The sequence below is a fragment of the Tachyglossus aculeatus genome, chromosome 4 (assembly GCF_015852505.1).
Source record: "Tachyglossus aculeatus isolate mTacAcu1 chromosome 4, mTacAcu1.pri, whole genome shotgun sequence".
Taxonomy (NCBI): Eukaryota; Metazoa; Chordata; class Mammalia; order Monotremata; family Tachyglossidae; genus Tachyglossus; species Tachyglossus aculeatus.
In genome coordinates, this window is record NC_052069.1 from 26,855,352 (window position 1) to 26,868,904 (window position 13,553).

The 13,553-nt window shown below is 43.9% G+C and overlaps 1 protein-coding gene across 3 annotated transcripts in view; it reads right to left on the minus strand.

Moving 5' to 3' along the window:
* The window catches only part of ERICH3 (glutamate rich 3), a 121,786-nt gene that overhangs the window by 75,868 nt on the left and 32,365 nt on the right, over positions 1 to 13,553 (minus strand). For all 3 annotated transcript variants that reach the window (XM_038745945.1, XM_038745946.1, XM_038745943.1), the window contains exons 2-3: positions 3,923 to 4,016; positions 2,940 to 3,065 (exon numbers count right to left, since the gene is read on the minus strand). In XM_038745945.1, coding sequence (XP_038601873.1) covers positions 2,940 to 3,065; positions 3,923 to 4,016 — 220 coding nt within the window. The remainder of the gene's footprint in view (positions 1 to 2,939; positions 3,066 to 3,922; positions 4,017 to 13,553) is intronic.

The window sequence follows — 13,553 nt, forward strand, 5'->3', positions numbered from 1 at the left end:
AATATAGCTCAGCTTTAAATAAATGCAACAGTGAAGTCTCACTGAACTCCTGAATGGAAATAGTCATTCTATTGTTCATTCTAGACTCTAGTTTGGCAGTAAAGCAGTAGTAAAATGAAAAACTGGGGCTGTGCTTGAACGTATTTGCTCAGTTTCATTCTTTTCATTCTTGTTGTAGTCCAAAAATAATGCTTATTTTTTTACCAGCATTATTGCTGGTTTAAAATATAATAATCTTAAACAACTCATATGTGCTAGGTGAAACATGGAAAGTTAATCAATAAATAGTTTTTTGAGGAGGTTATAGAATTTAACATTTCCTTGAAAAGTCACTGCCCCTCCTACCCAATAATAATAATAATAATAATAATAATAATAATAACAATAATAATAATAATAATAATAGCATTTGTTAAGTGCTTAATATGTGCCAGGCACTAAACACTGGGGTGGGCTGGGAAAGCAGCATGGCTTATTGAAGGAGACCAAGCTTGGGAGTAAGAGGACATGAATTCTAATCCTGGCTCCGCCAGTTGTCTGCTGTATGATCTTGGGCAAGCCGCTTAAATTCTCTGTGCCTCAGTTATCTCATCTCTAAAATGGGGATTTAAACTGTGAGCCCCCCCCCCCCATGCGACAACCTCATTATTCTGTATCTACCCTAGTGCTTAGAACAGCATTTGGCACATAGTAAGCACTTAACAAGTACCATAAATATTGTTATTAGTAGTAGAATCATTATAAGCAAATCAGGCTGGACACAGTCTCTTGTCCCACGTGGGGTGCACAGTCTCAGTCTCCATTTTACAGATGAGGTAACTGAGGTATAGAGAAGTGAAGTGACTTGCCCGCTGAGGCCTGTGGAAATGGGAGAAGTCAGAAGATGGGGCACCCTGGCTTCTGTAGACTTTTCAGGTCAGGAGTAGCTTTAAAGCAGATCCAAGTGCTTAGTACAGTGCTCTGCACATAGTAAGTGCTCAATAAATGTGATTGATGATGATGAAGAGGCACAGTAGGTGGACTGAAAGCAAGCAGGTTCCTGGCAACTCTGAGAAAATAGTAATTCACCTTTCTCAGACCACACCAACCTCAAGAAGCAGACGATCTTCTCGATTCCAAATCTCTTTGAGTCCCAGACAACATCCAGTAGATGATTTGGGTTAGGTGGGAATAGGGGAGATGACAACTTAGCAGTCAGATTGAATTTAAAATGGATCCTCCCGACCCCAATTCTGGAACGGTTTGTAAACCGTTTCTGTAAACCCTTCCCCATCTAGACTGTGAGCCCTTTGTTGGGTAGGGATTGTCTCTATCTGTTGCCAAATTGTACTTTCCAAGTGCTTAGTACAGTGCTCTGCACACTGTAAGCGCTCAGTGGAAAGAGCACGGGCTTTGGAGTCAGAGGTCAAGGGTTCAAATCCTGGCTCTGCCAGTTGTCAGCTGTGTGACTTTGGGCAAGTCACTTAACTTCTCTGTGCCTCAGTTACCTCATCTGTAAAATGGGGGTTGACTGTGAGCTCCCCGTGGGACAACCTGATCAACTTGTAACCTCCCCAGTGCTTAGAACAGTGCTCTGCACATAGTAAGCACTTAGTAAATGCCATAATTATTATTATTAAATATGATTCAATGAATGAATGAATAAATGTTTCCAGAAACCATAGGTCAGTAGCTATTAAGAACAAGACTTTCTGATTGCTCTACTGTCCAATCTAGCCAAGAAGGGGTGAGCTTCCTTTACTACTAATAATTATAACTATGACATTTATTAGGTATTACTATTAATACTATTAAGTATTACTAGGTGTCAAGCACGGAGGTAAACACAGGTTTAGGAGATCAGCAGCCCAGTTGCCAAAATGGGATTACAGCCCAGGTCTCCTGACTCTCCCAGATTCCTCCACTTTAAAACTAGGGACCGCCCTTTGAAACCTGAAGATAAGAAAATAAAATTAAAGCACGAAGTTGAGGAAGCAGAAATTATCATTGGATTGCCCCTTCAAAACTGCATGTACTGATGGGTGAGAGTCCTTAGTGAACCACTTGAGAGAAGAGATAGGGTTTTTGGAGAGAATGAGGCAGGCTGCTTATGGACTGTGTTCCATAAGAAGCAGCATGGCTCAGTGGAAAGAGCTCGGGCTTGGGAGTCAGAGGTCACGGGTTCAAATCCCGGCTCCCCCACTTGTCAGCTGTGTGACCTTGGGCAAGCCACTTAACTTCTCTGTGCCTCAGTTACCTCATCTGGAAAATGGGCATTAAGACTGTGAGCCCCACGTGGGACAATCTGATCACCTTGTAGCCTCCCCAGCGCTTCGCACATAGCAAGCACTTAACAAACACCATCATTATTATTATAATGGGTTATTAAAGAGAGCAGTTGGGATGTTAGATGGTACATCACTAGCAACAAGGGAGGCCTATCGGATCTAGCAGGGGACTGGAAGACAGAAGGACTTGAGTTCTAATCCCAGCTCTGCCCCTTTCCTACTCTGTGACATTGAGCAATTCACCTAATTTATCTGGGCCTCAGCTATCTCATCTGTAAAATGGGGATTAAGACTGTGAGCCCCATGAGGAACATGGACTGTTTCCAAACTGATTAGCTGGTATCTACCCTGGCGCTTAGTGCAGGGCCTGGCACAAAGGAAGAGCAAAACAAAACAAGCAAAACAAAAGGTTCAGCTGTTATGAAGGTCACATCCAGTGACCAATATAAAGATTGAACCCAGAGGAGAATGGACCGGTGTGGGAATTACAGTCCTGACCACACAGGAAATTCAAATAGCTGAGGGCTCAGCATCTTCAGGAGGTTTGGAATGCTGATTTTCATTTTTTCTGCCGTGTGTTTCCCTCTTCTTACAGGGAGATGCAAACATTAGAAACTTGCCAGAAGACTCTGGGCCCAGGAAGAGAATTGAGAAAAATTTAAATCGCTTTACCTCCATATCAAGAATCTTGTGAAATATAGCCTGGGCTAGGCAGTGCTGCGCATACTTTTGATGTTCCCTCCTCATGGCGTTTAGTTTGTATTCTCTCTCAGAAAGGATTCTTCCACTTCTAGTGATCTGCCATGAACAAAACACACACAAAATAAAATAAAGACAGAAATAGTCTTTGAGTCTAAGAGAAGCAGCGTGGCTCAGTGGAAAGAGCACGGGCTTTGGAGTCAGAGGTCATGGGTTCAAATCCTGCTCCGCCAACTGTCAGCTGTGTGACTTTGGGCAAGTCACTTAGCTTCTCTGTGCCTTAGTTACCTCATCTGTAAAACAGGGATTAAAACTGTGAGCCCCCTGTGGGACAACCTGATCACCTTGTAACCTCCCCAGCGCTTAGAACAGTGCTTTGCACATAGTAAGCACTTAACAAATACCATCATTATTATTATTATTGTTCAATGGTCGAAGCACAAAATTGTAAGCAGCAACAGTTGTCTTTTGCCTTCTCACAAACATTCATATACTAAGCGTAACAAAACCCTGAGAGTCCACTACTTGGTCAAACCAAAAATTAGAAGAGTCAATGGCACTGGCAGTATGTGCTACTTTATAGCAATTAACTTTGTTTTTTACTGTCATAAAAACTGGAAAGTGTAAAAGCAGAACTACAAAGAAGGCTGTCTTTACTTAAAAGTGGATGAAATTACACTCTAAATTGGTCAAAGCAAACAGTGCGGGTGAGTGATTCAAAAGGGAGCAGGTTATGTTCCTTAAGTCTGAGCAGCACAAATGATTTAAGTTAAAGGGAAATCAGAGTGAAACCATCCAAGGAGACATGGCTTGCAAGAGTGCAATTGACCGATAAAATGAATATTTAGCTCAGTGTCCCGTGACAGCAGGAAACATTATTGTTGAAATATTGTGCACTGAGCGAAGCCAACTGGGAGGGTGAATGGATGGAAGTCCAATCGTAAGTCCAATCTTACCAGCCCTGATCTCTGCAGATGCCGTCTTATCCTGGTGTTGTTGAAATAGCCAGCCAAGTGTTTATCCAGGAGGCTGTTATATGCTGCAAGAGAGCTGAACCACAAAAAAAATGAAATTATTAAGGATCCTCTAGACTGTTAGCTCATTATGAACAGGGAAGGTGTCTGCTAATTCTCTTGTAGTCACCCAAGCACTTAGAACAGTGCTCTGCACATAGTAAGCGCTTGGAAAATACCGATTGATTGACGTCTACTGACGTTTTGAAGGAGACAGGCGGCTGAAGGAGCAATTCCTGGAATTTTTTAAGGATCAAATCTCTCCACCAAGTCCAGGAGCTGTGAAAGCCTCTTCCCCCTACATAGCTACTGTGATCAAAGGTGATAAGGGTGGGTGACACACACCTTCTCCTATGACTTGGGTCTCAAGTATGTATCTCCTGTCACGAGGGCCCTTGAAGAGTCACTCAGATCTGGTTTTCATGCCTACCTGAATTCCCCTACAGAACGTACCAACTTCCATCTCTGCACACAGTAAGCGCTCAGTAGCTACGACTGAATGAATCTATTCCCAATTACAGAATCGACATACCCTCTAAAGGTATTTCTTTTCCTGAGACCATGTGTAGCCCAGGCTCACTGCTTTATTTGATTTCTTCATTAGCTTCGATCTTAATCATTTTGCTATCAAAAGGCTAACAACTTGGTTCACAAATTGATTATGGAACTGATTCCTCTGAATGGTCAAACACATTTTTTCTCAGTACTTATAGGTTCAAGAACAGATGGAGGGACACATTTTTGTCTCTCACCTGACCTGCCTATTTTCATTCTTCAGAGCCATAGCAGTAATAACAATTGTGGTGTTTGTTAAGCACTTACTACGTCGAGCACTGTACTAAATCATCATCATCATCAATCGTATTTATTGAGCGCTTACTGTGTGCAGAGCACTGTACTAAGCGCTTGGGAAGTGCAAGTTGGCAACATATAGAGACAGTCCCTACCCAACAGTGGGCTCACAGTCTAAAAGGGGGAGACAGAGAACAAAACCAAACATACTAACAAAATAAAATAAATAGAATAGATATTGTTATTGTTATTGTTACAAAATAAAATAAATAGAATAGATATTGTTATTGTTATTGTTATTGTTACTAAATGCTACCACTCCCATTGAGGTGTAGGATAGAGAGCACAGAGACCAACAGCTCACTCTGAGTCAGGTACCTTTAATCCCGCTCCCTCCTAGGACGGCTCGTCACATGGCCCTCGGTCGAGGCATTGAGTGGTCCACAGTCTGAATGTTCTATGTACTGAGCACTAGCCACTTAAACAGGCAGGGTTTTAACACATCCTTTTATTTGCCTAAATACCCGTGGCTGACATAGTCAACTCCCCTTGGCCCTCCCAAAGACGCTCCCAAGGCAGTGACCCCTCGTTAATCTCTGGGCTGTCAGTCCCTTCTAGACTGTGAGCCCATTGTTGGGTAGGGACCGTTGCGATATGTTGCCAACTTGTATTTCCCAAGCACTTAGTACAGTGCTCTGCACACAGTAAGCACTCAGTAAATACGATTGAATGAATGAATGTCAGTTGGGTTCCATGGTTTCTCACTGGCAGTTGAGCAGGAAGTTGACATCCCTTGGGATCCATTGGTACCCATTCCTTGCTCTCCGTCCCCCCTCCAACGGTAATTCATTCAATTGTATTTATTGGGCGCTTACTGTGTGCAGAACACTGTACTAAGCGCTTGGGAAGTACAGGTTGGCAACATATAGAGACGGTCCCTACCCAACAGTGGGCTCACAGTCTAGAAGAGTGGGCTCACAGAAGGTCCATTGATCTCCACCTCATGGGCCGATCCGTCATCTTGGAGCCATGTGGCCCAGGGGGAGGGGGAAGAGAAGACACCCTCAAAATACCAAGAAGTCGGTAAAACACCGGATGCTGAGGTCAATCTGAAGCTGTGATAGGGAAAGGGTTGGAGGTGTCCTGCCGCGGCAGTGATTTAAGGAATGGCTGCAGGTTGCACAGCAGGGCTAGGGGACATGCTATTTCACCTCACTGTTCATTCAATTGTATTTATTGAGTGCTTACTGTGTGCAGAGCACTGTACTAAGCGCTTAGAAGTACAAGTTGGGGTGTGTGTGTGAAGAGAGCACCAGGTTCTGGGCCCTGGATCTGACCACATAGCAGAGCCGAGCCCCAGGACTGGCAGGGGGTGGGAGGAGCTGCTCACAGGCACGGAGACATCGGCTGAAAACTGCAGAGGTACTGGGTTCTAATCCTAGTCTGCCACTTGTCTGCTGTGTGACTTTGGACAAGTCACTTAACTTCTCTGTTACCTCATCAGTAAAATGGGGATTGAGACTGTGAGCCCCATAGGGTACAGGGACTGTAGCAAACCTGATTTACCTGTATCCACCCCAGCACTTAGTACAGTGTCTGGCACATAGTAAATGCTTAACAAATACCATAATTATTATTATTACTCCAAAGTGGCAGTGGCTCAGGGCCTCGTCGGGCACCGGGTCGGGGAAGCAGCGTGGAAAGAGCGAGGCCTTGGGAGTCAGAGGTCATGGGTTCGAATCCCGGCTCCACCACTTGTCAGCTGTGTGACCTTGGGCAAGCCACTTAACTTCTCTGTGCCTCAGTTACCTCATCTGTAAAATGGGGATTAAAACTGTGAGCCCCTAGTGGGACAACCTGATCACCTTGTAGCCCCCCCAGCACTTAGAACAGTGCTTTGCACATAGTAAGCGCTTAACAAATACCACCATTATTATTAAAGAGGAGGGGGGAGGGAAGGGGTGGTGTCAGCAGGTTGGAGGTTTCCTGGAGGAGATGTGATATGAGAAGGACTTTGAGGATGAAGAGAGAAGGGGGAGGATGATTTAGACAGGAAGGAGAATAAGAGCAAGAAGTTGTCAGGGAATCAACCAATCAATCAATCAATCATATTTATTGAGCACTTACTGTGTGCAGAGCACTGTACTAAGCGCTTGGGAAGTCCAAGTTGGCAACATATAGAGACGGTCCCTACCCAACAGTGGGCTCACAGTCTAAAAGGGGGAGACAGAGAACAAAACAAAACATATTAACAAAATAAAATAAATAGAATAGATATGTACAAGTAAAATAAATAAATATGTGCTTACCGTCTCTACTATACTGTCCTCTCCCAAGTACTTAGTACAGCGCTCTGTACACAGTAAGCACTCAATAAATACCATTGATTGATTGAAGGTGAGCGATAACAATATTATCAAAGTGTTATCACAGGGCTCTAACTCTTTCAGGGACTAGGCGATTATGTACAAGAAACCCAAAGAATTCTTGTGAATCTATGGCACTTCTTTTCCATTGTTAATTAGTCCCCATAACAGCACTTGCAAAGGAAAAGAGAAAAGACTTGGGCTTCAGGGTCACTGTAGGGTCTACAGCAAATAGACACTTAGTTTATTAACAATATTGAGCCACCACAAATTTTCACTTGGTCTGATTTTATTATATACTGGAGGAGCTAGTCTGAATCACCCCAGAATCAATCAATGGCAGTCACTGAGTACTTTCTGTACGCAGAGCATTGTATTAAGCTTGGGAGAGTATAATACAACAGAGTTAGTAGACATGTTCCCAGCCCACAAGGAATTTACAGTCTAGAGGGAGACACAAATATAAATAAACATTCCCAGAAGAACTTCATTGTCCAAGAATCCTCCTTACCCAGAGCATTAGTGAGCACAAGATGGACAAAGATCTATGATAGAAAGAAATTAGACGTGGGTATTGTGCTCAAGGAACCTGTGATTTAAAAATGTATAGATGCTGACCAACATAGTTGAAGGACAAATGGACAACAGTAGACCTAATAAGGCATAAATTAAATCAGTGAAAATGTGACAAATATAACTTCTGGGCAAATGGTAAAACTCCCAAAACTCAATTTCAGAAGATAGGGCCTCACAAGACATCATGTATGCATATCTAATGAATCTCAAGCAGGAATGATGAGAGTTGGTTGGACAAACCAAATTTAAACTAAACTCAGGGGGAGGTTAATTAGGGAAAAGTCACCAGAAGAAGGAAATAAGAGAAGTAGACACTTTATTCAGTAAGAGCTTTCATTCGATTAGTATATTTCTTGAGTGCTTATTCATTCATTCATTTAATCGTATTTATTGAGCGCTTACTGTCTGCAAGGCACTGTACTAAGTGCTTGGGAAGTACAAGTTGGCAACATATAGAGACGGTCCCTACCCAACAGCGGGCTCACAGTCTAGAAGGGGGAGACAGACAACTGAACAAAACATATTAACAAAATAAAATAAATAGAATAAATAGAATAGTAAATATGTACAAGTGTAATCAGTAGAGTAATAAATCTGTACAAACATATGTACAGGTGCTGTGGGGAGGGGAAGGAGGTAAGGCGGGGGGGATGGGGAGGGGGAGGAAGGGGAGAGGAAGGAGGGGGCTCAGTCTGGGAGGAGGGGGCTCACTGTTTACAGACCACCATACTAAGTTCTTGGGAAAGTACAAGAGAGTACGTGGTCACAACTCAGGCCTCAATCCACTTACAAACTGGCATGGCAACAAACTACCAGTAGTGTTTAGACATATACTTCAAAGCTGTGGGGATGGGGCATACAGAGAAGCAGCGTGGCTCAGTGGAAAGAGCACGGGCTTGAGAGTCAGAGGTCACGGGTTCTAATCCCTGCTCCACCACTTACCGGCCGTGTGACTTTGGGCCAGTCACTTCACTTCTCTGTGCCTCAGTGACCTCATCTGTAAAATGGGGATGAAGATTGTGAGCCCCACGTGGGACAACCTGTCCTGATCCCACGGCTGAAAAGTGGTTGCGTGTCAAACACAAGAAGCAGTGTGGCATAGTAGAAAGAAATTGCACAGGCCTAGGAGTCCAAGAACCTAGGTTCTAATCCTGGTCTGCCACTTGTCTGCTGTGTGACCTTGGGAAAGTCACTTAGCTGCTCTGTGCCTCAGTTACCTCATCTGGAAAATGGGGATTAAAGCTGTGAGCCCCATGTGGAACATGGATAGTGTCCAACTGTCCAATTTGATTATCTTATATCTACCCCAGGGCTTAGTAGAGTGCCTGGCATGAAGTAAGCACTTAACATATGCCATAAAAATATTTTTAAAACACCATTCTAAGGCCTGGGGTAGATACAAGTGAATTAGGTTGGACACAGTCCTTGCCCCGCATGGGGCTCACAGTCTTAAGTGGAAGGGAGCAAAGGCATTGAATCTCATTTTACAGTTGAGGAAACTGAGGCACAAAGAAGTTAAGTCCTTATCTTAATCTCCTAATCTCCTAATCACCGCTAATCTCCTCACTGTGCCTCATTCTCACCTGTCCTGCCATCGACCCCCGGTCCACGTCATCCCCCTGGCCTGGAATGGCTTCCCTCCGCACATCCGCCAAGCTAGCTCTCTTCCTCCCTTCAAATCCCTACTGAGAGCTCACCTCCTCCAGGAGGCCTTCCCAGACTGAGCCCCCTCCTTCCTCTCCACCCCAGCCCCCCACCTTACCTCCTTCCCCTCCCCTGTATATATGTATATATGTTTGTACGTATTTATTACTCTATTTTATTTGTACATATTTATTCTATTTATTTTATTTTAATGTGTTTTGTTTTGCTGTCTGTCTCCCCCTTCTAGACTGTGAGCCCGCTGTTGGGTAGGGACCGTCTCTATATGCTGCCAACTTGTACTTCCCAAGCGCTTAGTCCAGTGCTCGGCACACAGTAAACGCTCAATAAATACGATTGAATGAATGAATGAATGAATGAATGAACAGTGATTTGTCCAAGGTCATACAGCTAGCAATTGGCAGACCAACTGGTAGAACCAGGATTAGAACCCAGGTGCTCTAACTTCCAAGCCCAGGCTCTTTCCACCACAGCCATGCTGCTTCCCTGAGCACTGTTCTAAGCACTTGGGAGAGTACAATATAAAAGCATTGGTAGACACATTGCTCAAATGCATAGGTGACACAGTAGAGAGAGAATTACGGATAGGAAGATACAGTAGGCATGGAACTTGAGTGGGGGTGGTCAGAAATTAATTAGGGGAGGATCTTAGAGAATTAATTTTAATAGGATTTTGATGATAGGGAGAGCAGGGATCTGTCAGATGTGAAGGGGTGGAAGTTTCAGGCAGGAAGAAAGGTGTCAGCAAGGGGTTGACAATGAGAGAGGTACGGTGTGTACCCTGACCTTCAAAGAGCAAGGTTCAGGCTGGATTATAGTGGGAGAGGAGCAAGCTCAATTGAGGAGAGATCACAGATTGGGTACATCGAAGCTGATGATAGTGTTGGTATTTGCTAAGCACTTACTATGTGCAAAGCACTGTTCTAAGCGCTGGGGTAGATACAAGGTAATCTGGTTGTCCCATGAGGGGCTCACAGTCTTCATCCCCATTTTACAGATGAGGGAACTGAGGCCCAGAGAAGTGAAGTGACTTGCCCAAAGTCACACAGCTGACAATTGGCGGAGGCGGGATTCGAACCCACGACCTCTGACTCCAAAGCCTGGGCTCTTTCCACTGAGCCACGCTGCTTCCCCATGATGAGAAGTTTCTACCTGATTTTGAGATGGGAACAACCATTGGAGGTTTTAGAGGAGTGGTGAGACGTACACAGGTGATTTAGTCTTAAAAAACTTATGCAGGAAGTAAGAGTGAAGTATAGACTAGAAAGAGGCTAGATGGAGACAAAGAGGTGGGCCCGGAAAAGGATGCAACAAATTACATGGGCTGTTAGTCTTCCATACTTACCTGAACTTCAAGGGCCTTCCTCGCTAAAATTCTCTCATATTCTTATTTAGGTAGTATGTGTAAAATGAACTGGGTTATTTTGAGAAAAATACATTTAAAAAATATATACCTTATGCACTGCCCTAGATTTAAGTTGCGAGCTGAATTCTAGGACATCCCAAATACCCATCGTCCTAGAGGCGGGCCCCAGTAGCAACCCCTTGGTATCCATCCTAACTTTTTCTCACCAATAATGTTAAAAGCATCTCACAAATAATCGTGGGTAACTGACATCCAGTGGAGTTTATTCCCAAGTGGACCTCGGATAAAGCTGAAAAAATAGTGGCAATTAGAGGAACTCACAGAACTGAAACGCTGCCTCAAAAACAAACTGATCTTATACAAGCCTTCTGTTTGCCACAAATTTAAATCATGTATTTCATCAGTTTCTGCGTTTGTATTCCTGCATTCCACAGAGTACAAGCACAAGTCACTGGCACCTTGGCTCCTGCTTATCATAGACATTGTTCTCCCTTGATTGAGCAAACACAAACATCCTTTTGGAGTTGACATTTTAGACTCTCCTTCCATCATGTCAGATTGTTTTATTGGCCTAACTTAGATAAAGCACAAACATTTCTCTTTACGCCTGCTATGTTCCGGAACAAATCAATGGGATGTTCTTAATGCCTATGCCCTGTACTACACATGACACTGTACTCACTTGGGAGAGAGTAATAACAGATCTATGGAAATAACAATTATCATTATTATTATATTTGTTAAGCACTTACTTTGTGCCAAGCACTGAACTAGCCACAGGGATATTGGATCTATAATCAGTTGCCAAATGGGGCTCACAGTCTAAGTAGAAGGGAGAACAAGTATTGAATCTTATATTGATGAGGTAACTGAGGCACAGAGAATTTAAGTGACTCGCCCAAGCTCATACAGCAGGTAGGTGGCAGATCTGGGATTTGAACACCAGTAATCTGGCTCCCAGGCCTGTGTTCTTTCCACTAGGCCACATTGCTTCCAGAAGTCTGCCAAAAACTGAATTAATAAATCAGCCTCAGCCAGGGAACCTTAAATCTTTAAAGACTGCCCAGAACTACAGACTGTCACATAATTTTATGTAGCCAACATAACATTTGATGCTGAGCTGGTGTGTGACATGTCCCTAGCTGGACTTCTCTTCTTTTTCTTATTGGCAGCATCACTCCCTCCCTGTGACTGAAGCCCACAACTTTCCTAGTATCCTCTCTCACGTCCGGCCAACTGCTAAATCTGCTGATTTTATCCAAAAAGCGTTTTAAGGATCTCATCGCTTCCTCTCCACCCACACGGCCACTACCTTGTTTCTAGCGGTAGGCCTCCTTGCTGGTGTCCCTGCATCCAGCCTCTCCCCATCAATCAGACCCACCTACCCAGCAGTAATCCCAAATGTGTCTTGCTTGCCTTCAACCATCTGTCGTACTCTTAGATTGTGAGCTTACTGTGGGCAGGGAATGTGCCTGTTGTTGTATTGCACTCACCCAAGCACTTAGTATAGTAAGTATAGCACCTGAGGCATAGAAAGGGCTTAGATAGATAAGATCGAGGTAGAGTGAGTAGGTTGGCGTTAGAGGACCGAAGTGTGCGGGTTGGATTGTAGTGAAAAATCAGAGAGATAAGCTAGGAGGGGACAAGGTGATTGAGTGCTTTAAAGCTTGTGGTGAGGAGTTTCTGCTGATGCGGAGGTGGATGGGCAACCACTGGAGTTCTTCAGGAGTGGGGAAACAGGGACTGAATGGTCTTGTGCAAAAATGATCCGGGCAGCAACATGAAGTATGGACTGAAGTGGGGATGAATATGAATCGATAATGCCAAGGTTACAGACTCGTAAGACATGGAGGATAGAGGTGTTGTCTACAGTGATGGGAAAGGCAGGGTAAGGAAAGGGCTTGGGTAGGAAGATGAGTTCTGGACATGTTAAGTTTGAGGTGTCTGCAAGACATCTAATCTAAGTAGAGATGTCCTGAAGGTAGGGAGAAATAGGAGACTGCAGAGAAGCACAGAAGTCAGGAAAGGAGAGGTCAATTTGGGAATCATCTGCATAGCAGTGATAATTGAAGCCATAGGAGCAAACGAGTTCTCCAAGGGAGTGGGTGTTGATGGAGAATAGAGGGAGATTCAGAACTGCAACTCAAGAGCAACTCACAGTTAAGAAGTAGGAGGAAGGAGAGAAGGAGCCCGTGAAAGAAACTGAAAATGAGCAGCCAGAGAGATAGGAGGAGAATCAGGAAAGGACAGTGTCAGTGAAGCCAAGGTTGGATAATATTTCCAGAAAAAGGGGGTGGTCCACAGCGTTGAAGGCAGCTGAGAGGTCAAGGGTGATTAGGATGGAGTAGGGGCCGTTGGATTTGGCAAGAAGTAGGTCAGGCCAAGGATGCCAGCCACAAAGTTACCATTGCTATCTGCGCAACATTCAATAAGAGCTGGTGTAACAGGGTCAATTTGAAGGAACCAGAGAAAAAAATCTTATGTTTCTCAAATACTCAGAGTACAGACATTGAAATTTAATTGAATTCACAAAGACAAAAAATGGGAAATGCTAAACTAGATCCAAATGATCACACATCCCTAGAAAAATGGACTTTGGGACATATACAAACCATCATAAATACATATGCAATTTTCCACAGATGCATACAATTCTGAGTCCATTATTGGGTAGGAACCATCTCTATATGTTGCCGACTTGTACTTTCCAAGTGCTTAGTACAGTGCTGTGCGCACAGTAAGTGCTCAATAAATACAATTTAATGAATGAATGAATGTACGCACAAGTCAGCCAGTGTGGCAGTACATATGC